This window comes from Balaenoptera borealis, assembly GCF_965194805.1.
Source record: "Balaenoptera borealis genome assembly, chromosome: 6".
NCBI lineage: Eukaryota > Metazoa > Chordata > Mammalia > Artiodactyla > Balaenopteridae > Balaenoptera > Balaenoptera borealis.
Window position 1 is genome coordinate 129,386,477 of NC_138863.1, and position 25,359 is coordinate 129,411,835.

At 40.8% G+C, this 25,359-nt stretch overlaps 1 protein-coding gene across 8 annotated transcripts in view; it reads right to left on the bottom strand.

The window, feature by feature from the left end:
• Positions 1–25,359, bottom strand: part of HERC2 (HECT and RLD domain containing E3 ubiquitin protein ligase 2) — a 224,880-nt gene that overhangs the window by 150,504 nt on the left and 49,017 nt on the right. For all 8 annotated transcript variants that reach the window (XM_082395462.1, XM_082395465.1, XM_082395464.1 and 5 more), the window contains exons 6-17: positions 23,519–23,619; positions 22,873–23,029; positions 22,316–22,426; positions 21,598–21,769; positions 19,691–19,864; positions 17,849–18,037; positions 17,100–17,251; positions 14,901–15,058; positions 14,698–14,811; positions 12,843–13,094; positions 8,560–8,753; positions 3,024–3,224 (exon numbers count right to left, since the gene is read on the bottom strand). In XM_082395462.1, the coding sequence (XP_082251588.1) occupies positions 3,024–3,224; positions 8,560–8,753; positions 12,843–13,094; positions 14,698–14,811; positions 14,901–15,058; positions 17,100–17,251; positions 17,849–18,037; positions 19,691–19,864; positions 21,598–21,769; positions 22,316–22,426; positions 22,873–23,029; positions 23,519–23,619 (1,975 nt within the window). The remainder of the gene's footprint in view (positions 1–3,023; positions 3,225–8,559; positions 8,754–12,842; positions 13,095–14,697; positions 14,812–14,900; positions 15,059–17,099; positions 17,252–17,848; positions 18,038–19,690; positions 19,865–21,597; positions 21,770–22,315; positions 22,427–22,872; positions 23,030–23,518; positions 23,620–25,359) is intronic.

A 25,359-nucleotide genomic window follows, 5' to 3' on the forward strand; every position in this document is an offset into this window, starting at 1 on the left:
GCACAAAGAGACCCCCACAGTGAATCAGAGACCCGGCCTGCCCTGTGAGCAGATGTGAAATCAAATTTATACCAACCATATAGGTATGGATATCACACGTCAAGAACTTAACCCCAAAACTCATCAAGAGCCCGAGGAACTCAATGGAACCTCACAGACACAAGTACAAAACTGCCCTCTGAGGACATCTCCACAGCCAAGGGCAAAGGGACACTCCACAAACCCTCCCCTAAGAGTGGCCTCATAGTCAAAAAGGACAAGCCATACTAGGTCACCACAAAGAAGTGTCACAGACAGGGTAAGAGGCAAAACGCATGTCCCAACAGATTTTAGCAATTTAAAAAATTAGAATCAATCCATAAAATAAGTAAATGTTCTTAGAGATCAAGGAAGGAACAGAAGCCAGAAGACGAGAATATAATGAGCAAACGAAAGCCTTGGAAAACACCAAAAATATAAATTCTGAAAATGAAAAAAACAGCTACAGGAATAAACACCTCAAGGCAGAGGAGTGAAGAGCCTGGGCCCCAGGTTCCAGCCCTAAACCTTTGTGCACTGGGTACCCAACCTGGGCAACATTCCTGAACTTCGCGCCTCCGCAGCTGTTCAATACAGATGGAGGGTCCCACCTCCCAGAGGGCTGGCACAGGGATTTGATGATTCAATCAATATGTATAAAGCAGTGATCACATAAATTTTTTAAGTAAACAGACAATTCAACAATATGGAACATTCAGCTAAATGATTCATGAACTGAAAGAGAGTGCTGAGTAAACGACCCAGAAAGCAGAACAGAAAGATTAAAAAGTGAGCATTAAAAAGGATAAACAGATTTTAAAATATCAAAGAAGTTGTGATACTTGGGAAAATAAAATGAGAAAGTTCAACATGCATTTAGTAGGACATTTCCAAGGGGAAAGGTAGAAAAAAAGGAGAGAGCAATTTCAATGGTAAATAGTGAAGATTTTTCAAAACTTAACAAAGATAAGTAATCTCAGATTGATTCAGAATCATAATCTCAAATTATATATACAAGAATAAATCCTGACCTAGACATAATGTATTAAAATTATAAAACAAAGACAAAAATCTAAAAGGCTACCAAAGAGAAAGACAAATTAGCTACAAAGAAACAACAATTGCACTAACATTAAGATTTCTCATTGGCAAAAATAAAGGTCAAAAGATGGCAGAACATCTTCAAAGTGCTTATAAAATTACATATAACCTAAAAAGCTAAGCCCCATTAAATTATCTTAAGAGGTGTTAATGGGAACAAAGTTTTCAGAGGTTGTAATTCACAGACCCTAAGGAAGAAATTTACTGAAGGAGGTACCCAGGAGGGAGGTGATGTAAGTAACAATGACAAAACAAATTGGTTTAAAAAAAAAAAAAAGGACTATATATCTGAGTATGTCCTCTTAAAAAATGATTATGATAATAATTGAGGGAAAGTTTAAAAATAATTACTATATTTCACCAATCCTAAGAGGTATTTTCTTTCACATCTTAACAACTCTAAAATCAGAATGTATCTTACACATTGCAATTTGGAGCGTTTTTCTTTTAGCAGCACACACAAGAAAACTGGGCCTTGGAGTCAATGTAACAACAGACTATGGAACAATTCAAATACTGAAGATGGAAAGGGGAGTTTAGGTTGAAAGCATCCTATAACCCCTATATTTTTCAGGAAGAGAAGTACTGATTAACTTAACACTGTGGAATTAACAAATATTTAAATTTTTTTGTAACATGATTAATGTCCAGAAATCAAAATTTCAAAACTTAGGAACAATTAAACGGATTTGAAAGGAAAAAAAATTTTTAGAAATTTGTTCAAAAGATAACAAAATGATGAACAAACTTACACAAGACTGAATTCAAATACATTAGTAATCACAATAATTGTAAAAGATTAAATCCACATAGTGAATAAAGACTCTCAAATTGTATTCTTTTTAAGAACTGAGCTTTATGAGTCAATTTTTTAAAAAGACACAACTAAAACAAAGACCTCGACAGACAGAACAAAGCAGTGGAAAAACATATGGCATGAGGCAAATATGGACCAAATGAAATAGAGCCTAGGACATGTACAAGGTCTTTCTCCACAGCACTGACCAGAGCAGCAATGTCACTCACTACAAGACCACGGGAAGCAACAAAAAACTGGGCGGATCCATGACTAGGATACTACACCACAGATGTCCTGCTAAATGAACTCCTACAGAAGACTTCTGGGGAAGGGAGGTACTCTCCAAACTTCTGCTAATTCCATTTTGCAACTAAACATTACATTCAGTGCTGTGCTTTCTGGAAGCCAAGACAAAAAAGGGGAGGGAACAGAAGGGGTACATGATGGGTCACACAGAAACCCTCACATTATAAAGGGGGAAAATTACTTTGGTGAGAAAAACTGTTCTCTTAACATTAAGTCACAGGGTTTTATTACAAAGAAAAACACGATGATCAAAGATTTTAGCTACAGTTCTACTTAAAAAAAAAAAAAAATAGGAAAAAAAATTTTTGTAGCTTTTCTTCTTCTGACATTTAAACTTAACCTTCCCCCTGAGGAAGCGGAGGTACTCGTGGAGGACGCAGAGCTTCCTGAATGGGGCTCCCCTCTCAGTCCAGAGCAGAGGCTGGTGACCACCTCCAGCTGATCTCCCAGTCACCTACCGTCTCACCCAGTCACCTCTCCACACACAGCAACAGGAAATCCAAGACCGACTCCCTGATGAATGCCAACAAGCTGAATTTAGCAGTAGTAACACAGTCCAGATACGCTCTTACCTGCATGCAGAGACTGACTTCCAGGGTAAGCGCAAAATAACTAGACTGAATTTTTTTAAGCCTCATACACATTACACTCCATCATAATCTGACTTTAAAACACTTTAAAATTTTCATTAGCAGTTCATTTAACAGGCTAAACCCCATACCCTTTAATATGCATAAACATCATTACAAACGCGTAAGACACTTATAAAATGAGGGAAAGGAAAGAAAATCATTAATACCTGAAGTCGTAGAAGATTCAGTGTTGCCACAGCCATACACTCTTTCTCTTGGGGTGGGGGCCAGTCAGCAGTGCCATCCATCCCCTCACTCACTTGCCGTAGTAGGAGGTCTAACTGCTCAAAAGTCATTGAGCAGATGTCCACCACAAAAGGGACACGGAGGCCAATGGACCACTCAGAACAAGATGACCAAGCAAAACTCTATGGAAGAAACACAAGAACCTAAAATGAATCTACACGTTCAGCGATCAGCCTGTTCTACACGAGAGATTCACTGTTATGAATGACGAAGATGCCCTAAGTTACTTCTCATTCATCCCTGATTGTCCCAAATGCACAAGCACCTTCACTTATCTAACTCACATGCTAACAGTTTCCAATTTTCTCTCATTTCACTACCCCATCTCATTTGCCACAAATAAACAGGTAAAAAGTTTTTCAAAAATCTTTTCACTATCAAAATTAAGCAACTCAATAAGCTAAAATTAAACACTAAAAGCTATTCAACTAACCCCAAAACAGTCAGGAAACAATAAAGAAACAAAAAGATGAGAGCAAACAAAAAACAAACAATGGTAGACATTAAATTTAAATGGGTCTGAACATAAAAACAAACAGAGATCATCAGGATGTAGGAAAACAGAACCTAACTCTACAGTCTCTACAAGAAATCTACCTTAAATATAAAGATAAAAGTGGCTTAGTAAAGGGATGGAAAGTGGCTTATTAATATCAAAGTAGACTTCAGAGGAAGGAAATTACCAGGGCTAAAGAGGGACACTATATAATGATAAAAGGTTCAATTCACAAAGAAGACAGAACAATAATGAATGTATATACCCCTAACAACAGAACCATAAAACACATGAAAGTAAAATCTGAGAGAAATGAAAGAGTAACAGATAAATCCACAAATGTAGTTGAAGATATCAAAACTACCCTCCTAATAACAGACAGAACAAGTAGACAGAAAATTAGTAAGGATTTAAAAGAAATGGACAAAACCATCAATGAACGAGATAAAAATGACGCTTATAAAAACACTTCACCCAAAGAGCAAAATACACATAATTTTCAAGGATGCAAGGAACATTCACCATGATAAACCATATTTAAGACATAAAATAATTTTAACTATTTAAAAGAACTGAAATCATATAGCGTATGATCTCATAACATAATAAAATTAAGCCGACAACCAAGAACAGAAACTAGAAATCAATAAGAATAAATTAGATATAAATAACTGGAAAAATCTCCAAGCACTTAGAAATTAAACAACAGGTTTCTACATTCCAATTAAAGTAGTAAAATACTGATTCTAAGGTAGCCTGCAAAGAGTTATGTAGTATACAGTAATTCCTAGAGCAACCACAAAAAAAAAACCTATAAAAAGAAATAGTCAAATTCAAAATAAATAAAGGTAAATGAAATACTAAAATAAATGTTCATTTATCCCCCCAAAAAACAAAAGAAGCAAAATAGAGGAACAAATCATTGAAAACAGACAAAAGCCAAACAATAAAATGGAAGACCTTTATCTATACATGTCAATTACAGTAAATGTAAATGATCTAAATACACCAATTAAAAGATTGACAAGGATAAAAAAAATGCAACTATACATAGCATCCAAGAAGTTCACTATACAGATGAGACAGGTGGGTTAAAAGTTAAAGATATAAATTTAACAAAACATGGACAGGACTTGTATGCTGAAAACACTGATAAATGAAATCACGAAGATGCAAATAAATGTTTAGACATAACATTTTAATAGATTAGAAGACTCAATGTAGCAAAAATGTCAATTCTCCGCAAACTGATAACAGGTTGAACACAAACCCTACCAAAATCTAAGCAAGATATTTTTGCAAATGTAAGGTAGATTTAGATTATTCTAAATTTTAATGGAAAGGCAAAGGGACTAAAATATAGACTTCTTAAATTTTTTTCAAGTACAAGAATGGAAAAGTTATAGTACTCAAACACTAATTAAATGAAAATAAAACTGGAGTACCTACATTAAAATCAGACAAAAGAGACTTCAGAGCAAGGAAAAACAGGGATAAGGTGGGGACACTGAACAACAATTAAAGGGTCAATTCACCAAGACAACCGAACAATCCAAAATGCGTATGCATCAAACAAAAGAGTTTCAAAATACTTAAGACAAGAATTGATAAACCCATCCTAAAATTCATGTGGAATCTCAAGGTACCCCAAATAACCAAAGGAATATTGAAAAGGAATAATGAAGTTAGAAAAAGACTCAATTCCTAATTCAAAACTCACTACAAAGCTACAGTAATCAAAATGGTGTGGGTCTGGCATAAAGACACACTTACAGACCAATGAAATATAATAGAGAGTCCATAAATAAACCCTTGCCTATATGGTCAAATGATTTCGACAAGTGCCAAGACCATTCAATGGGGAAAGAATAATGTTTTCTTTAAACGGTGCTGGGAAAACTGCAAAAGAATCTATTTGATCCTTATCTTACACCATATATGACAATAAAGTCAAAATGGATCAGAGACCTAAATATTAGACCTAAAACTATGAAGCTATTAGAAAAAAAGACTGGAAAATCTACATGACCATGGATTTCTCAGATATATATGACACCAAAAGAACAGACAACAGAAGAAAAACTAAAACTTTTGTGCATAAAAGAACACTATCAACAGAATAAAAAGAAAACCACAGAATGGGGAAAAAACAGTTGTAAATCATATACCTGATAAGGGATTAATATCCACAATATAACAAGAACTGTTACAACTCAAAAAAAAACTCTAATTCAAAAATGGGCAAAGACCTTGAATACATTTCTCCAGAAAAGATATACGAATGGTCAATAAGCACATGAAAAGATACTCAACATCTTTCCCATTTGGGAAGTGCAAATCAAACCACAATGTGATACCACTTCATACCCACTGGGATGGCCCTAAAAAAAACAAGAAAAAGGAAAATAACCAGTGTTGACAAGGATGTAGAAAAATTGAAACCCTTGTGTGTATCTGGTGGGAATGTAAAAATCATGCAGCTGTTGTGGAAAAACAGTAAGGCAGTTCCACAAAGATCTAAACAGAGTTACCATAATGATCCAGCAATTCCACTCCTAGATATATACTGAAAAAAACCAAAAGCAGGGACTCAAACAGATATTTCTACACTAATACTCATAGCTGCATTATTCATAATAGCCAAGAGATAAACAACCCATGTGTCCACTGAAGGAGGAATGGATGAACAAAATGTGGGAGTTACGTATTTTTATTATTAAGCCTTAAAAAAAAAATTCTGATACATGCTACAACATGAATCAACGTTGAAAATATTACGCTAAGTGAAATAAGCCAGACACAAATGGTCAAATATTATGTGATTCCACTTATACGAGATACCTTGAATAGGCAAATTCATACAGACAGAAAGTAAATTTCAGGTCACCAGGGGTAGGGGAGGAGAAATGGAGAGTTACTGTTTAATGGGTACAGAGTTTCTCTTTGAGATGATGAAAAGGTTCTGGAGATGGATAGTAGTGATGGTAACACAACACTGTGAATATACTTAACGTCACTGTATGTTTTACCATAATTTTTTTAATGATCAAAAGCATTAAAAAAAAAAAAAAAAAAAACTGACAGAACCAAAAAGAGAAATGGACAAATCCACAATTATTCTTGGAGATACCAACACCACCCTCCCCAAAAGAAGACAGAACAAACAGACAGAAAATCAGCAAGGATCTAGAAAAACTGAACAATACCATCAATGAACTAGATCTAATTGACATTTATAGAACACTTCACCCAATAATGGCAAAATATATCAACAGCAAAATAAATACTCTTTTTAAGCACACATGCAGAACATTCACTAAGAGAACACATCCTGAGATATAAAACAAACATCATCAAATCTATAAGAATTGAAATCATAGAGTTTATTCTCTAACCACAATGGAATTAAACTAGAAACCAGTAACAGAAAGATAACAGAATGATCTCCAAACACTTTGAAACTAAACAACACACTTAATCCATAGGTCAAAGAGCAATTCATGAAAGAAATTAGAAAATATTTTGAACTGAACAAAAATGAAAATAATCAAGATTTGTGGGTGCAATTAAAGCACTGCTTAGAGGAAAATTTATAGCATCAAGCACTTATCTATTACAAAAGAAGAAATGTTTAAAGTCAACAACCTAAGCTTCCTCCTGAAGAAACTAAGAAAACAGTAAAGTAATGCCAAAGCAAGCTGAAGAGTGAAAAAGGGGACAAGAGGAGAAACCAGTGAAATTGAAAGCAAAAGAACAAGGGGAAAATTAATGAAACTAAAAGCTAGTTCTTTGAAAAGATCAACAAAATGGATAAACATCTAGCAAAACTGGCAAAGAGAAAAGACGCAAATTACCCATATCAGGAATGAAAGAAGGGATATCACTGCAGACCCAAAGACTTCAAAAGGTCAATAAGAGAACACTAATAAGGAAAACTTTATACATAAAAACTGGGTAACTTAGATGAAATGGAACAATACCTTGAGTGCCACAAACCAGGAACACTCACCCAAGAGGAAACACTGAATAATTCTATATTAAAGAAATTGAATTTGTGGTTAAAAATCTTTTGAGAAAGAAATCCCCAGGCTCCTATGGATTCATAGAAAAACATTTAACGAAGAAACAACACTAATTCTACACAACTCATTCCAGAAAACAGAAGAGGATGGAACACTTGCCAACACTTTTTATGAGGCCAGTTTTACCCGGATAAAAAGTCAGACAAGAGCGCCCTAAAAAAACCACAAACTAGTATCTCTGAAGAGTTCTGACAGAAAAATCCTCAACAATGTATTAGCAAATCAAATCCCACAATATAAAAAGAAGAATAATACACCATGACCAGGTGGGGATTATCTCAAAAACACAAGGTTTGGTCAATATTTGAAAATCAATCAATGTATTCCACTATATAAACAGACTAAAGAAGGAAAACGTGATCATATCACATGAGAAGAAAAAGCATCTGACATAGTTTAAAATCACTCAGGATTTTAAAAAAAGAAAAACTTGAAAAAAGTAGTAGTTAAAGGAAACATCCTTAATTTAATAAGGCATCTACCAAAAACAAATAAACAAACAAAAAAACATACAGCTAACGTCACAGTTAATGGTGAAAGACTGAATGCCTTCCCCTTACAATCAGGAACAAGGCAAGGATGCACCCCCCCTACTCTTACTCAACATCATATTGGAAGTCCTGGCCAGTGCAATAAGGCAAGGAAAAGAAAGAAAAGGCATACGTATTGTAAAATAAAACTGTCTCTATGTACAGACAACAGAACTGTTTCTGAAGAAAACCCCAAGGAATCACAGCGAAGCTCCTAGAACTAATAAATGAGTTTAGTACAACTACAGGATATAAGGACTAAACACACAAGTCAATGGTACTTCTACATACTAGCAATGAACATCAGGAAACCAAAATTCTACAAAACACCAAGCCATCTACTCAGTACCTGGGCAGGTCCGCAGGCAATCCCAACTATGTGTTTGGTATCCAGTCCTGGCAGCGCAGCAGGTTCTGGCTTGGTCACACGCAAGGTGTCAAAGTGCTGGCACTGGTCATTGCTCCCCCAGCTGTGGACCTCACTGTCCTCAGTCAGGGCCAGGCAGTGGGTGGAGCCTGCAGCTACATCAATCACCTTCTTCCCTGGGAGGAAAGAGGGATGCAGATACAGGTTCACGCCTATGACTTCTGTTGCAATAAAGATATTTACTTTAGGACACTCAGGTCAGAAGGCATTTAATGTCAATTTCTAAAGGATAATTCATTGCTTTAATATTATTCACAATTCATCTGCCTTGTGTACATTACTAAAACCCCTGTTGTGTTTTACTAGCTACAATTTATTAAGCCCTACAGCCTGCAAATAAAATAATGCTAGGGTATGAAATGGATCTGTTCATTTTTCTCATCCTTATTCAGATTTTCATTCAGAAAAAGACAAGTGTATTTTTAATTAACTACTAGATCATATTCTCCTGTCCCAATGTACAACCATGTAAAGTGCATTCTTTTTTAAAAAGACTCTATGTTTTTAGAGCAGTTTTAGGTTCACAGTAAAACTGAGGAGAAGGCAGAGATTTCCCATATACTCCCTACCCCAACAGATGTTTAGCCTCCCATTATTATTTATTTTTTTACACATGGCTGTCCAGTTGTTCCAACATCATTTGTTGAAATGACGATCTTTGCTCCATTGTACTGCTTTTGCTCCTCTGGTCAGAGATCACTTAAGTACATTTATGTAGATCTATTTCCGAGCTCTCTCTTCTGTTCCAATGATCTATTAGTTCATACTTTAGCCAATACCATACTGTCCTGATCACTGTAGCTTTACAGTTAAGTCTTGAAGTTGGGCAGTATCAGTCTTCCCACTCATTCTTCTCCTTTAATTTTGTGTTGGCTATCCTGGGTCTTTCACCTCTCCACACAAACTTTAGACTCAGTTTTTTGATATCCATAAAATAAATTGCTAGGATTTTGATTGGGATTGCATTGACTCTATTGATCAAGTTGGAAAGAACTGACATCTTGGCAATATTCAGTATTCCTATCAATGAACATAGAATATCTTTCCATTTATAAAGTTCTTCTTTGATTTCGTTCATCAGTTTTGTAGTTTTCCTCATACAGATCTCACACATATTTTGTTAGATTTATACCTATGTACTTCATTCTTTGGATGCTAATACAAAGGTATTGTGTATTTAATTTCAATTCCATTTGTTTGCTGCTTGTATATAAGAAAACAATTAACTTTGGCATAGTAACCATCTTGCAACCATCTTGCAACCTTGTTAGTTCCAGGAGGGTTTTTTGGTCAATTCTTTCAAATTTTCCACATCAACAATCATGTCATTTGTGAACAAAGACAGTTTTATCTCTTCCTTCTCAATCTGTATAGCTTTTATTTCCTTTTCTTGTCTCACTGCATTAGCTAAAACTTCCAGTATAACTTTGAAAAGGAATGGTGAGACGGGACATCCTTTCCTTGTATCTGATCTTAGTGGAAAGGCTTTGCGTTTCTCACCATTAAGTATGACATTAGCTGTAGGATTTTTATAGGTTGTCTTTATCAAGTTGAGGAAGTCTCCTTTATTCCTAGTTTACTGAAAGTTTTTTTTAATCATGAATGGGTGCTGGATTTTGTCAAAAGCTTTGTCTGCACCTATTGATATGATCATGTGATTTTTCTTCTTTCATCTGTCAATTTGATAGATTACATTAACTGATTTTTTTTTAACACTGAACCAGCCTTTCATAGTGTCTGAGTGTGTGTGTGTGTGTGTGTGTGTGTGTGTGTGTATGCATTTTCTTTATATGCCATCCATCAATGGACACTTTGGTTGTATCCATGTCTTAGCTATTGTGAATAATGTTGCAATGAACATGGGGATGCAGATATTTTTTCAAGTTAGTGTTTTTGATACCCAGAATTGGAATGGCTGGATCACATGGTATTTCTATTTTTATTTTTTGAGGAACCTCCATACTGTCTTCCAGAGTGGCTCCACCAATTTACAGTCCCACCAACAGTGCACAAAGGTTCCCTTTTCTCTACATCCTTGCCAACTCTTGTTATTTCTTGTCTTTTTGGTAACAGACATTCTAACAGGTATGAGGTGATATCTCACTGTTTTTAAATGTATTTCACTGATGATTAGTGATGCTGAACATCTTTTCATGTACCTGTTGGCCATCGTTATGTCTTCTTTGGAAAAATGACTATTCAGATCCTCTGCCCATTTTTTAATCAGATCATTTGGGTTTTTTTGCTGTTGAGTTGTACGAGTTCTTTATATATTTTGGATATTAACTCCTTATCAAATATATGACTTACAAATATTTCCTCCCATTTCATAGGTTGCCTTTTCATTTCTTTGATGGTTTCCTTTGCTGTACAGAAAGATTACTGATTTTAGATCTTTCTTCTTTTCTAATATATCCATTCGATGTTATAAATTTCCGTCTAAGCTTTCACTGCCTCCCACAAATCTTCAAAAGTTGTATTTCCATTTTCATTTAGTTCAAAATATTTTAAAATTTCTATTGTGATTTCTTCTTTGACCTATGTGTTATTTGAAAGTGTACTGTTTTATCTCTATGTATTTTGAGATTTTTCCAGCTAATTTTCTGTTACTGATTTCTAGTCAATTCCATTGTGGTCTGAGAGGAGACATTGTTTGATTTCTCTTCTTTTAAATTTGTTAAGGCGTGTTTTATGGCCCAGGCTGGGTCTATCTTGGTGAAAGTCAAAATACACTTTTCAGTAGAAAGTTTTCTAAAACAAAATCTATTTCTCTCCAAAGTTAAACAAAATCTGTTTCTCTCCAAAGTTAAATGATGTAAGTGTAAAATATATTTTCTCTACTTAAATAGTGTTAGCAAAGTACTGTATTTTTGCTTATTAGTAGATCTAACATGACCAACACAAGGGGTGTTTTCAGACATGTCAACATAAAAAATAATTCAGCTGAAAGAACTCTACTATAGTAAGAGAAACAATTCTATCCAAAGAGACTATTTTAAAAACTACCAAATGACTGTACGTATCAACAGTCACTTAAATACTCTCATAGTACGCTACCTCTGTATCTAATTAATGTCACTGAGGAAGTTGATTTCCTCTACTAAATGAAAGGAATATAAACAAGAAGGCAAATAAAATTCAAATACAGCTCCATAATAAACAACCAATTGTATTACTCTATAACTGATCTCAGATGCTTAGAAAATAATAAACACCAGATGAGCACACAAAACTTCTAATCACCAAAGTGTTAACATGCTTTAAAATAAAAATGCTGGGGAAAGGAACTGGCAAGTCCCAATTAAAAGGCTCACTTCCAAACTCCCTTGACAAAAAAGCAAAAACATAAAGGAGAATCCAGCACAGCAATCCAACAAACTTCATCCCTTGTGTCAAATGCAGCCCAAGGCCTGTTTCTGTGAATAAAGGTGTATTGGAACACAGGCGCATTTGTTTTCATATTGTCTATGGCTGCTTTGGGGCTACAACAGCAGGACTGAGTAGTTAGGAGAGACAGCACAAGGCCCTCAAACCTAAAATTATACATAGAGTCTGGTCCATTAAAAAATAGCCTGCCCACCCCCTGTAGTGTAGAGATAAAGCACTACAGGCCCCACCTGGTACACTTATCACCAAGCTCTCCCATACTTCAGAAAGCACCTGTAAATCACACCTACGTGCCTTGGCTCCCATTCCTCCCAGCTGCTGAGAATGCATGCTGGACACCCTTGAAACCAAACAAGAAGATTCATCCATCAAGGATAAGTTCAAACAAGAACACTCCAGGCTGACCCAACCCCATCTCCCTCTTTGCTCCCATAACACCATGCATATCCACAGCAAGCAGACGACCTCACCAAACAGAAGTTAATCTCACTGAGGCCAGCTTAATGAGTAATGAATGGGTACTTGCCACAAAAAAGAACTCTCCAATAAAAAAGAAAAAACAAACAAAAAAAAAGAACTCTCCAACACAGGTAAAATTTAAAAGTTTCAAATTAAATTTGATAAGAATAATTCTAGGTCACTTTTTAATACAGACAAACCACTTTCCACTTATTATCTATACCTATCCAAATGTGGATAAAAGCTTCTAATGATGTGTCATTCACGGATGTCAGGTAAAGAAAAATACCTGCAAACTTTAAAAGATTACTAAAGACAACTGCCTCAAATGGTTTCAAAAGTTTACATTTTGCACTCACCTTGCAATCCTTCCAAGAGTTTGGGGTAACGAACATGTTCCTCTGTTCCATGTCCAAGTCTCTGGTTGTCACCTTTTCCCCATGAATAAACCTGGCCATCTTTTGTCAAGGCAACAGAAAACTGACTTCCACATCGGACTTTGACAACATCCAAGTCTTGAAGCTTCTCAATCAGCTTTGGTGTTTTGCAGCCGTCACTACCACCTCTGCCCAATTTCCCATAGTCACCATCTCCCCAAGACCACACCTGACCTAAAAAATACAAGTTATTGGAGTAAAAATGACTGTACATCTAAATAAAACTTCTAAATGTCTGCAAATAATCAACATAGCCAATAACACACAACAATCTAGACCACTAATGTATATAGCTGACACTACACAGGTGGTTACTGACCAAATGAAATCTAGTTTCTACTTCAGCTTGATAGAGAAGCAATTAAGAAATGGAAAACTGAGTTTTCTTCTTGTTTTAACTGAATGAATGATAAAGTCCTAACCCTTGCTAGTTTGGGCACAATGATACTGCTTCCACTAATTACTAAACACAGAGCGAAAGCTCCACTGCTTCCTTTATAAAACACAGCAACTGGGCCCATGGCCCACTGCACACCACTCTTGGGCCTGCCTGCACACCCCTCTTGTTGTGTTGACCACAAGTCAAACGTACAATTGTATTTATTCCCAATAACACTTGTTAGTGTAATTTAATTAAATACTACATAAAGGGATAAAATAAAGTTGCTCTCTGTGGGAGAGCAAGGCTGAGAGGCTCCCAGCTAATCCTGACAGACCCCATGATTCGAAGGACAGACCCCCACAATACTGAAAGACAAATACAGTTTAAAAAATCAACATCGAGGGCTTCCCTGGTGGCACAGTGCTTAAGAATCCGCCTGCCAATGCAGGGCACACGGGTTCGAGCCCTGGTCCAGGAAGATCCCACATGCCGCGGAGCAACTAAGCCTGTGCACAACTACTGAGTCTGCTGCACTCTAGAGCTCACGAGCCACAACTACTGAGCCCGCGCGCCTAGAGCCTATGCTCCGCAACAAGATGGCAATGAGAAGCCCACGTGGTGCAACCAGAGAAAGCCTGTGCGCAGCAACAAAGACCCAACACAGCCAAAAATAAATATAAGTAAAATAAATAAATTTATAAAAAAAGAAATCAACATCGGGAATTCCTGCCAGTCCAGTGGTTAGGACTCCACCCTCTCACTGCTGAGGGCTAGGGTTCAATCCCTGGTCGCGGAACTAAAATTCCACAAGCCGTGCAGTGCGGTGGCGGGGGGAGGGACATCAAACTTGATAAATATATCCTCAAAAAGTGTCAAATGAGTACAATCTCACTAATGAACACAAATATAAAACAAATTCAAAACAAGTATCATACTGTGAATACACAAAGACTAAGCAGGATTTACCACAGGGAATCAAGGGTGGCTGAACATTAGGAAATATAATCATAATAAACAGAAACGACTTAAAACGTCAACTATTCCATTTATTTTCATTTCTTTGTTAAAAAGTAAAATGCCCAAACAGGAAGGATGGTAGCTCTCTGGCCCTGGGTAACAGAAGTTACAAGTCCCATAGCTTCTCTACCTCTCCTGAAGACACTGAGGTGCACACGCACTTAAAGACTCCAGGGACTTCCCTGGCGGTCCAGTGGTTAGGACTCTGCGCTTCCACTGCAGGAGAACCAGGTTCAACCCCTGGTCGGGGAACTAAGATCCCACAAGCCGTGTGGTGCAGCCAAAAAAAAAAAAAAAAAGACTCCAAAGCTCATTCCCTCTAGGAGAGCGGCCCTCGTCATCCTGAGAGCCTGTCCAGGGCAGCGGTGCCCCACATACCGTTCTCCGTCACAGCCAGGGTTTGAGCATCACCACTCCCACATGCCACGTCAATGACCTTCAGCCCTTTGAGCCCAGCCACCAGCATCGGAATGGCCTCATCTTCACTGGAGCCTTCAAAAAGACAGGACTACTGTTACTGCAAGTCCCTCAGAAGAGGCAGCCTCATGCTGCATGCTCCAGCTGACTCGGAGCAGACATACCGTGGCCCAGTCGGCCGTAGTTCCCCCGGCCCCAGGTATACAGCTCGCCCTCGGCAGTGATGGCCGCGCTGTACGTGCTCCCACACGCAATGTGCACCACATGCTTCCCAGCCTGCTTTCCTGAGAAGGCAGAGATCACCTTAGGCTCCTCAAGAGGCCTGTGGAGAGAAAGGGAACAAACGTGAATGCCCTTCTGAGACCTTCCTATTAGTGACACTCGTGGGAATAAACTATCAGAGCGTCGAAAGACAGTTTCACCTTGCAGGTGCCTTATGAAATAATTAAGAAATACGGAATTCAAACACCTACCACCTCCATGATTCTTTGTTAAGTGGGCACCTAATGCCAAGCATGGCATCCAGCAGACTATCACAACAGTGTCTGTTGAAGACACAGGTGATCAAGTCCACGGCAGCTGTGGCCACAGTGGTCTGAATGGTGGCCGCCTATCCACAGACAGCACTCAGCAACAGGGAAAGATGAAGCTCACTGACAGAGCAGAGACAGAATACGACCAAGTGGCAGAGGGCAGGTCAGTGGTCACCAGGAGCTGGAAGGGGGGAGCAGGGGTTGGCTGCAAAAGGGCAGAACGAAAGGGAGGGGGGGGTTGGGAGGTGGGTAATGGAAATGCTCCGCGTCTCATTTACGGTGGCTCCCAGCGGCATGCATTTGTGAAGCTCACCAGACTGTGTAGGGGAAGCTGATGAATTTGTAAATCTCGTTACTCATGGTTGAAATTTATACGTATTTGTTAAACAAATGAGAAGGAATGACGGAGCAAGGTTTACTAATCACACTGCAATCTATATTTTACAAACGAAAAGTAGGAAACAGCAAGGATGAACTGGGGAGAAGTCTCCCTAGTTGATTCTTCACTTTCAAAATTAGCAAAATGCCGGATGCTTATAATCTAAAAACTGTCTGATGTGATTGGTAACACCCACTCTAGCCTCTCCAAAGACACAGTTCGCTCACTTTGTGACCCACTATTCTGCAAAATAAACACACACAGAGGCAGGGGCACACACGGGAAGGGGGACAAATGACTCTACTCTGGTACCACTTCCCCCTTCTTCCATTCAGCTCAAGTTTCAAACCCCCCCGACCAAAGTTTCTCTGCAACTCCTGCCCTTCGCACTGGTCTCCTTTCCTTCCCTCAACTCCTCAAGCAATGGACAAGTTAGTCAACCTAGCACTTAACTTCAACTGAGTATTATTTTATTACAACATATTTTATGCATACTTATTATATATAACATAAAAAAGTAAAAAGACTAATGCCTCCATCCTGTACCTCAACCCTTTCAAATCCTGTGTGCTCCATGCTAATCCTGCCCCCCTGCTAACCTGAGAGTAACAATTCTAAGTTCTGTACTTATCATTCCTTTTTTTCACTATCATTTTACCACATTTGTCTGAATCCCCTACAACACTGTCAAGTTTGGAATATCAAGTCTGCTGAATGCTAACACCCAGTATGCGAGACTCTTTCTTCACGGTTTGGGATCCTTCCTGGTGGATGTCCACCTCCACCCCAGCAAGAACGGGGCAGTCTCCTCTCGACTGCTGCTGCCCACTCCCTACTCATGGCTCTGACCACTCTGAAATGGGGCCGCATCTTCAATTTCAGCCTAAGGCTCCACTCACAACAGCAACATATGAAAGGGCTCCTGTGATTCTGAGGCAGCCATCAGAACTCTTTCTTTTCACAAGCCTGCATTCAGAACAACCATTCTGTTTTATTTCTTGGTCTCTTACGATAATCAAAAGCTTCCGCAAAATAAGGTATTAGGAAACTCTTGATTTTATTAGCTGGGAAAACGACAGTATGGCTCAAGGAAACGAGGACCTTATCCGACAGAGATGTGTTGAGATTGTAACTGAAGGCAGAGGAGTGTGGGATTTGGTTTAGGAAACCCCACGGTGAGGGTGCAGCGTGGGTAGCTAAAACAGGAGTAGCAAAGAGTAGCAAAAGCCGGGGGAGAGGAACACGAAGGCCAGCTGCCGTCACTCCCTGTGCTGTGGGCAGAACTGCCCGGTGTCACCGGAGCGCTGATCCACCGCGGCAGCCCTCTCCATCCTAGCCCCACCTGTCTGAGCAGCTGCAAAACACCTCACCACACTTTTCTTTTCCACCCTATTTTGGCTACAGCAGCACAAAAGAAGAGTGTGTCAGTTCCAGGAAAAGGCTGTACATACACCGTGTCCCCGTGGCCTAGACGTCCACCATCGCCACAGCCCCAGGAATACACCTCTCCGGTGGCTGCCAAGGCCAGGTAGTGGTGACCGTCCGAATGGGCAGCAATTTTTACAATGTTTCTGGAGGCAAGACCCTGGACCAGCTGTGGAGCCTAAAAAGGTAAAAACAGGAAGAAAATTAGTAAGCAGTCCAAGGACAAAGAAGACAGCATGACTCGCCTCAACCGTGTAGCTTACGTTGACAAACTCCTCTCGACCTGAAAGAACATGAGCCTCTGGTGGTTGCCAGGCCACCTGTCCTGTCACTCTGCCCAGCACCAACAGAACAGCACCAGGCGGGCGGCCTCCACGTGCTCCGGGGCATGGCTAGGCCACCCCTGCACAGGGAACTTGCAGCTAGAGGTGAAGAGCTCCTTCCTCTAACAGGAACGTGCCCAATCTGCCACCAACCCCACGACTGCCTCATCTGTTACCTTCCTGGCCCCCAAGGTGAAACGACGTTACGGTTGACAAACGGGAACAACAGCGGGCAGTAAATGGCACTGGAAGGGGCTCCTGAGCTTAAAAACTAAGAAATTCTGCCCCCACAATCTTGACAGTAATGACCACGATTAAAATTTGCAAACACAACGCGTAATATACAATGAGCAAGTGCTTATACGTCTTCAGAAATCAACCGACATGAAGAAAGACAAGACGCACGGCAGCCACAGCAAAGAGCCCCTCCACCAACCCGCCCCGGCACCTACCAGCGTGTCGCTGTTGTAGGCCTGCGTGTACACGCGGCCGTTCCTCGACAGGATCAGGAAGCGCTTCTCTGCACAGGCGATCTGTGTGACCCCCAGGTTGGCAAGGCCTTCACACTGAAGGGGACCGATCACATTGGCATAGTATTTCCATCCTATTAACCCCCATCCTATGACCTCTTGCAATGATCCCTGTCAGATGACAAAGTAAGCAAACATTTTCTTTATATCAGCAAGAAAATTTCTTTCTTAGACAAAAGAAAGAATAAGTCATGCAAGGAGTAACAATGAGATACAGTAAGATAAAAATAAAGCAAGTAAAGAAAGAAGCTGATTCACAGCATCAAAATAACTAAGAATACCCCATATTGCCTCAGTTAGCAGGTAAGATGAAGTAACTGAACAGGTTTCTTTTCCACAGCATTTCGCTTTAACAGAGCCCATTAAAAAGTAGTACAAGTAGACCTGAAACATATTTTAAAATGCTCAAACCATATCAGGTTACCACTTTGCCATTACAGGCAGGGACCCGAAGGCCTAAGCACAAGCCTAGGAGACAAGTGTCCCTGCTGTTGGTGGGGGTGAGAGGAATGAAGCCACGTGAGAGCAGTTCGGGGATAATCAGCTCACGTGTCCACCACGTCGGGTACGTCACCACTGCAGATGCGTGCACACACACAGAGGAACAAAGGTACAGGGTGGCCATTGCAGCATTACCTGGGTAGCGAGCTTCTGGCAACACAAGTGTCCACCAATAGGAGATTGATTTTAAAAAATCATGATACATCCACACGTGGAACACTAAGTTTCTTTTAAAAATAAAGAGAGAAGCTCTGTTTACTTATACAGAGAGCTCTTCAGTAGTCGGCTTAGTGAAAAAACAAGCTACAGAAGTGATATAATACAATACCACTGAGAGAACTGAAAGGATGCATAAGAGACCAGAAGCGTGAGAAGCAAAGGTGGGAAACTGAGGGTGAGGAGGCAGTGGGAGAGGAAGTGACAGGGTGTCTCTGCATTTAGTTTTTATTGTTGAACCATAGGAATGTATTACTTATCTGGAAAACATAAATAACTGCAAAACAAAATAAATACTCCTCGTATTAAACATTAAAAGTTAGAAGGAATTCCCTGGCGGTCCAGTGGATAGGACTCTGCACTCTCATTGCCGGGGACCAGCTTCAATCCCTGGTCAGGGAACTAAGATCCCACAAGCCACATGGCTCAGCCAAAAAAAAAAAGCATTAAAAGTTAGAAAAATCTGCACTTTGCTGTACAGCAGAAACTAACACAACATTGTAAATCAACTAGAGTCCAATAAAAATTAATTTAATAAATAAATAAAAGTACGTATGCTGCCAAAACAAACAAACAAAGAAAACCATTAGAAAAATCTGGATTCAAAACCAGGATTCTTCTGCGTGACCTTGGCCAGGTTCGGTACCACTCCAAACGGCAGCCTTCTCACCCACACAGTGGGTCAGCGTAGTGACGGCCGGGTGCGTCTGCGCGAGGTCCTCCGTGGGCCTGCACCTTAGTGTCAAACACGCCGCTCCCCTTCTCCTGAGGAAGGCAGCCTGGCATGTGGCTGTGGGAAGGCAGGAGAGCGCTCCAGGGATGTGCCCCTGAACCTGGACCCTGGGACACGCGACGGGTCCTGAACCGCCATGTGCCTCGGCCTGCTCGTCGCCCACTGGGTCCGCTAACGACGCCTTAAAGCGTATATAGGTTTAAAAGCTGAAAGCCAAATCCACCCCAACAGCAGAGAAGGTGAGTCTCCACACAGGTACAGAATGAGAACCTAGGAACATACACACAGAGAATAAACAATGCTCTCGCACTGACCTTATGAGAGGTCGGAGAGCTACAGAGAGGCGGCATACAGGGGGTGGCCAGGCGGTCCAGGTGGGCCATGACAACAACCGCGGTCTGTCGTAAGTCTATGGCAAGCTCGCTGTCTCGCGGAAGAGTGAGGTACCTCAGGAAGCTCTCATTGGGGCTCAGAGGGCCAGACAGAAGCTAGAGAAGAAAAGCAAAGAAACATCTTCAGAAACTGGGAAAACTTCTAAGTAACACAGTTAGCCTTTAACCACTCTTTGTATTTTGGTATTCACAGTTAGACATGATCTGTAACCCTGCCCCTTTCTGGCTATCGAGTAAGAAGTGTTGCTGACGCGCTGAGGTCTACACACACACCGCACACAGTGGTGCCCACACACCCGCACATCCGCCACCTGTGTGCCGACTCCACACAGGTAAAGGACACAGCCCGACCATCCTCAGGTTCACTACCCCAAGGACCCTCGAAAGAGCTCAGAGCAATCTTCCTGGGAACAAAGCACTGTACCTCAACGTGGCTTTGAAAACTGAAAACAAAAGCCACTTTAATCTAAATGCTGCCCGCTCATCAGAAAACCTAATTTTATTTGCACATTAAGTAATAATTCTAATTCTTCTGAAGCCAGAATAGCCTTATTATCACTAAAGACTGCAAAGTGAAAGAATAATTAGGCTGAAAGTTCATAACGGAACAGCTAAGTCTTTCCAGAAAAGGCCTGCAAGATCAAACTTGTACCTCTAAAAAGCTGCAGCCCCAGGGGTGTGGAGCCGGGCAGGCCCTGCTCTGCCACCAGCCTCAGCTTCCTGGGACTAAACACAGTGATGCCTTACGTGACATTCTCTGCGCGGTGCCCCGCACTGAGGAAGGGCCAACAAAGTGAGTCGCTATTTTCAACGCTCTTTTTCCAATGTTTTTCTGAAAGTGTGCATTTCGGACTCGGCTCCATGCCGCCCACGCAGCCTCTGCTGGCTAATGGAGGTGCTGTCCATAAACAGCACGTGGAGGAGGACAGAGCGGGAAGAGAAGATTTGCCTGGGCCCTGGAAGGGTCAAAACCAACCCGCAGTCACTGCCCTCAACGCAGACAGAGTGAGGCGTCGGGGCCGAGCAGCTCCCCTGAACCAGACGCGCGCTCCCTCCCAGGCCAGCCGAGCCTCGCTCCTGCGCCACGGCCCCATGTGATCGCCGCGGGCGCCCTAAGAACGCACCTGACTCTCATACTTTCTTTCTGAAATATCATCAGGATTTTTACCCATCTTCATGCCGCTACTAACTCGGTTAGCCCCATCACAGCCTAACCACAACACGACTGGCTGCTGGGGACACAAAAGCGCTAAACGCACAAAGGGCTCAGGGGCTCCAGCGCAGCAGAAAGAAAACCGCATGGCCAGCAAGGCAGCAGATGGATCTCTCTAAAAGCACGAGCTGATGTATGTTAAGAGACATGCTCCTAATACACACAATCCAAAATGAACACAAAGGGCCCAGGGTCAACAAAACACAGCTGGCTCTGGTCACTCCTTAGTTGCTGCAAAGAATCCGAATGTGATCATGTGATGTTCTGCTGTATCAACTGTGACCCACCCCATGACCTGCCATAGCCATCCCACACCTGACTCACTGTTTGCTTCTTTTTTTTTCTTTATTTTTGGTCATACCACGCAGCTTGCGGGATCTTAATTCCCCGACCAGGGATCGAACCCGCGCCCCCTGCAGTGGAAGCACGGAGTCTTAACCACTGGACCGCCAGGGAAGTCCCTGATTCACTGTTTGAATGGCCAAAACCACACTCCCCCCAGAAGCAACTACCACCACAGATATGTGCTCTGGTCTTGTTTATAAAAGGCTAACTCCTTTAGGATGAGTGAAATGAAGAGAGCTACTTAAGTGCAAAGTCTCGTGATGATACCTACATGAGTGTCACCTTCTGTATGGGGGGCATCTTTACTGCACATGATGCTCTGGAACCTTTGCAGCAAAGGAAGAAGGGGGGCGCTGGTACCCTGGGCAGACCGCTCATTGTCAGTTTCCTGTGTCCCACTGTCCCACAATTGAAGCAGCAACAGGATAGCAGATAACATTTGGCTGGAAGAGAAATTATCTTTATTCTCTAGTAAAAACTTTAACATTTTTTGCCATGGTCTGTAAAAAATAAAAGCAGACAGCTAAATAAAACTGAAGAAATACTTTAGATTTGAAAGGAAACTAAAACAAGGCCCTGAAAACAACTCTTGGCAGTAAAATCCTAAATCAATGCCAAGATTTTAGCACAAGACATCCACCTTCTGTGGATGAGAAACATAAAACCAGTTAAGAAGCTCAAATAGCACTTTCTACAGGGAATTTCTAGGACCTTAAATTAATGGAATAAAAATAACTATTTAAAGAAAATTAAGAGACAGAGGGGAAAAAAAGAACAGTTCCTAAACTACTAGAAAGTTGAACACAAAAAAAGGAAATGAAGAAAACTTAAGTGTACCCAGGTCTGAAAACAGGGGGTCCTGGGACATGGTTCTTTGATCACAGACCACCACACATTTCCTACAATCACAAATAGTTCAATGAAATGCAACAGCTGCTCAGATACAGAGTCATTTCCCTACAGCACTCCCAGCCTATGGCACCCCTCACCTCAGCGTGCCTCTCTGCACAGCCAGCTCTAACAGGATGGCCAGGGCCAGGTGCTGGTCCTGCAGAGGGATACTTCCTGGCCCCTTGGTACCAGGCGTTCCATGAACATCCCTGAAATGACAGCAGAGGATGCAGGGACAAAGTAACAACAGACCTTAAAGACAGCGTACTTAAAACAAGCATGTTGTTAATGTTAAATTAAGTACCTTCCCTTTCCCATGGAGAAATATATTTTTAATATTTAGAATCAAGTTTCTGAGACTTGCTTACTCAAATTTAATCAGAGATTCTAAAGCATACAATTAACTTGTAAAGGTAAGTTTTTATTAAAAGTATTAATTCAGATACTATACGATGATTACATTAGAAGACATATTCCAAGTTGCTGTAGCATAAAACTACTTGTATCATTATTCAAATCATGAGCCTGAGGGTACGCTGGAAACACTCCAGGAACCAACCTACTAAATTTCTCAGCTCTAAGAGAAGAAGGTGAGACGAGACTGCAAAGCATGCTGGAACCGTTCACACAGTAGAATGGGAGAGGAAGAACTCACCCGGTCACGACGGACCTGAGGAACCGGGTTGCTCTTTCTACCACCTCCAGCCACACCGAGGACACTGTGCTCTCATCAAAGAGCGAGGCCTCGGGCAGGGCTCTCAGGGCGTCCAGGGATTCCTGCAACAGCTCGCTGCAGAGGTCCGCGTCCTCCCCTGGGCACACACAAGGCAGGTGAGGCCGCCCGTCCCCGGGCAGCACACAGACAGAGCTCTCCCCACTCTCCCAGGCGGGTCTCCTACCCCCAGAGTGAGAGGATGCCACTGGCATGTTTTCAATCTCTCACATTCCTCTCAACGAGATACCGCCAGAACTCAGAGACTAACATTGAACAGTTGCTCCAACGTCAATTCTTTATTTTATGACTCTCATGTGAGCAATTCTAATTTCTGGTTCTCCTAGAAAATAAATCAGTACAGAGGCACTGCGGTGGTTCACCTGGGATGTATGTGCATACGCACCTTTTTTTTTTAGAAGCACAGGCCTGCAAAGTCAAACAGACTATGAAGCCTCTCATTCTACAAACAAGGAAAATGAGGCCTAGAAACACATGGGATCAACCCAGGGGCACGTGGTGGCAGAAGTGAGGAAAGAACCCACATCTCCTGATGTGGCAGGAAACAGAACACGCGGGGCACACGTACCTGACCGCCAGGCCCTGCGCAAGAACGCAAAGGCAAAGGAGAGAGCTGCTCGGGATCCAACTCTCGCAAGGCCTTCCACCCCTTTGCCTGTGGGCCGGGAACTGCGGACAACATACATGGGGGGGTGTGGGAATTGGTCAGTCAGAGGCATGTGCAAATTCTAAAATAAAATAAGTAATACGAAAGGATTTGTTCCAAAATGTGATCAATGGGTTTCTTTAGATAGCAGGATCACAAATGACTTTTAGTTTCACGCTTTAAAGACTTTTATCAAATGTCCTTTGTAAAGGAAAAGTTTTCTCTTTGAGGGAAAAAAAAAAAGACAGTTAAAAGAATTTTAAATGACTTGCAAAAACACTCACGAAATAATCTCAGGGAACTAATATTATTAGTCGGGGGAAGACAGATGATAAACAAAATAAACAGATAAATATAAAAGGGGAATTCAACTTACAAAGTAAAGAAAAGGCAGGTGAGGGGTGAGGAGCACACAGAGAACGAGGCAACAAGTGCCTAAGACTCAGCCCCAGGCCTGGGGTCTGCTCTGGCTCTCTCCCTGCTCAGGGCTCTGGGACTGCTAGGTCTGCAGGCCCCGTACTCTTGCTCTTCTCCTTCACCCACACCCCCACCTACCTCAGCAGGTAACCCCTCCTGAATTTAGTGCTTATCATTCTCACGTGTCTTTTTAAGCTTTTTACTACTTATACATGGTAATTTAACAAGACATGGTTTCATTTTGCACGTATTAAGAAGTTATACAAACCATAAAAATCATCCTTTTAAAAAGGATTTTTAAATGTTTTAAAAAACTTTTTTAAGTTTTTAAAAAAAAAAAAAACTAGAATACAAAAATGTGTGTACAATATAAACTCAATCTCATACGTAGCAAGCAATTTTATTTTCAACTTTATACTGTTACGTATTTCTACTATATACTTCATTCTCCAAATTTACTCTAATTTGCTTTCATAATTAGGGAGAAATATTATTTAAAATGGGCAATAATATAGAATGATCTCCCCAAGATACAATATCAAGTCGAATTAGCAGTGAGGAACATGGGGACCCACAGAGGCAGCTGGTATGCGCACGTCTATGAATCCTGAACAGTGCAGGATACGTGCTTGGGGAGCTCTATGAGGAAACACAGAAACTGTAATTAGGAGCTGCCTCCTACGAGGGGACTGGGTACCTGGGAGACAGGAAGAAGGAGATTCATACTGAATGAGAATTATAAACTTTACAAGATACAGATGTATAATAAGACACATGGTCTTTAAAACAGGAAACACACATGCAAAGTGAATTCAGATGAAGTGGGAGAAGCACTCTGCACAGGGCGCCCTCTAAGAAAGCTGTACCAGGAGAAGCATGAAGCTGGGGCTCCCCTCGGCCAATCGCGACCCTACCCACGGAGAGAGAGCCCAACAGCCCTAAATCTGTACCGTGTAACAACTGCTAAATCTTCAACAAGTGGCTCTCCATTTTATAGCTATTTAAGAAAACAGAAATAGAAACAGCTTGGACCCACCCCCATCTATGCCAATCAACTATCCAACCCACAGCCAGTTCTACGAAAAAGGTAAAACCCATTACTATCCAAATAAGTTGAGAAATTAGGGAAAGAAATCTACTAAAATTTAGGAGATAACACTACACATCTAACAGAATGGCTAAAATAAATAAGTGACAACACCACCAAATGCTGACGAGGATATGGAGAAACAGAACCACTCATACATGGCTGATGAGAATGTAAAATGGTACAGCTATTCTGGAAATAGTACGAAAATGTCTTACAAACCTAAACGTAAGACCCAGCAATTGCACTCTAGGCATTT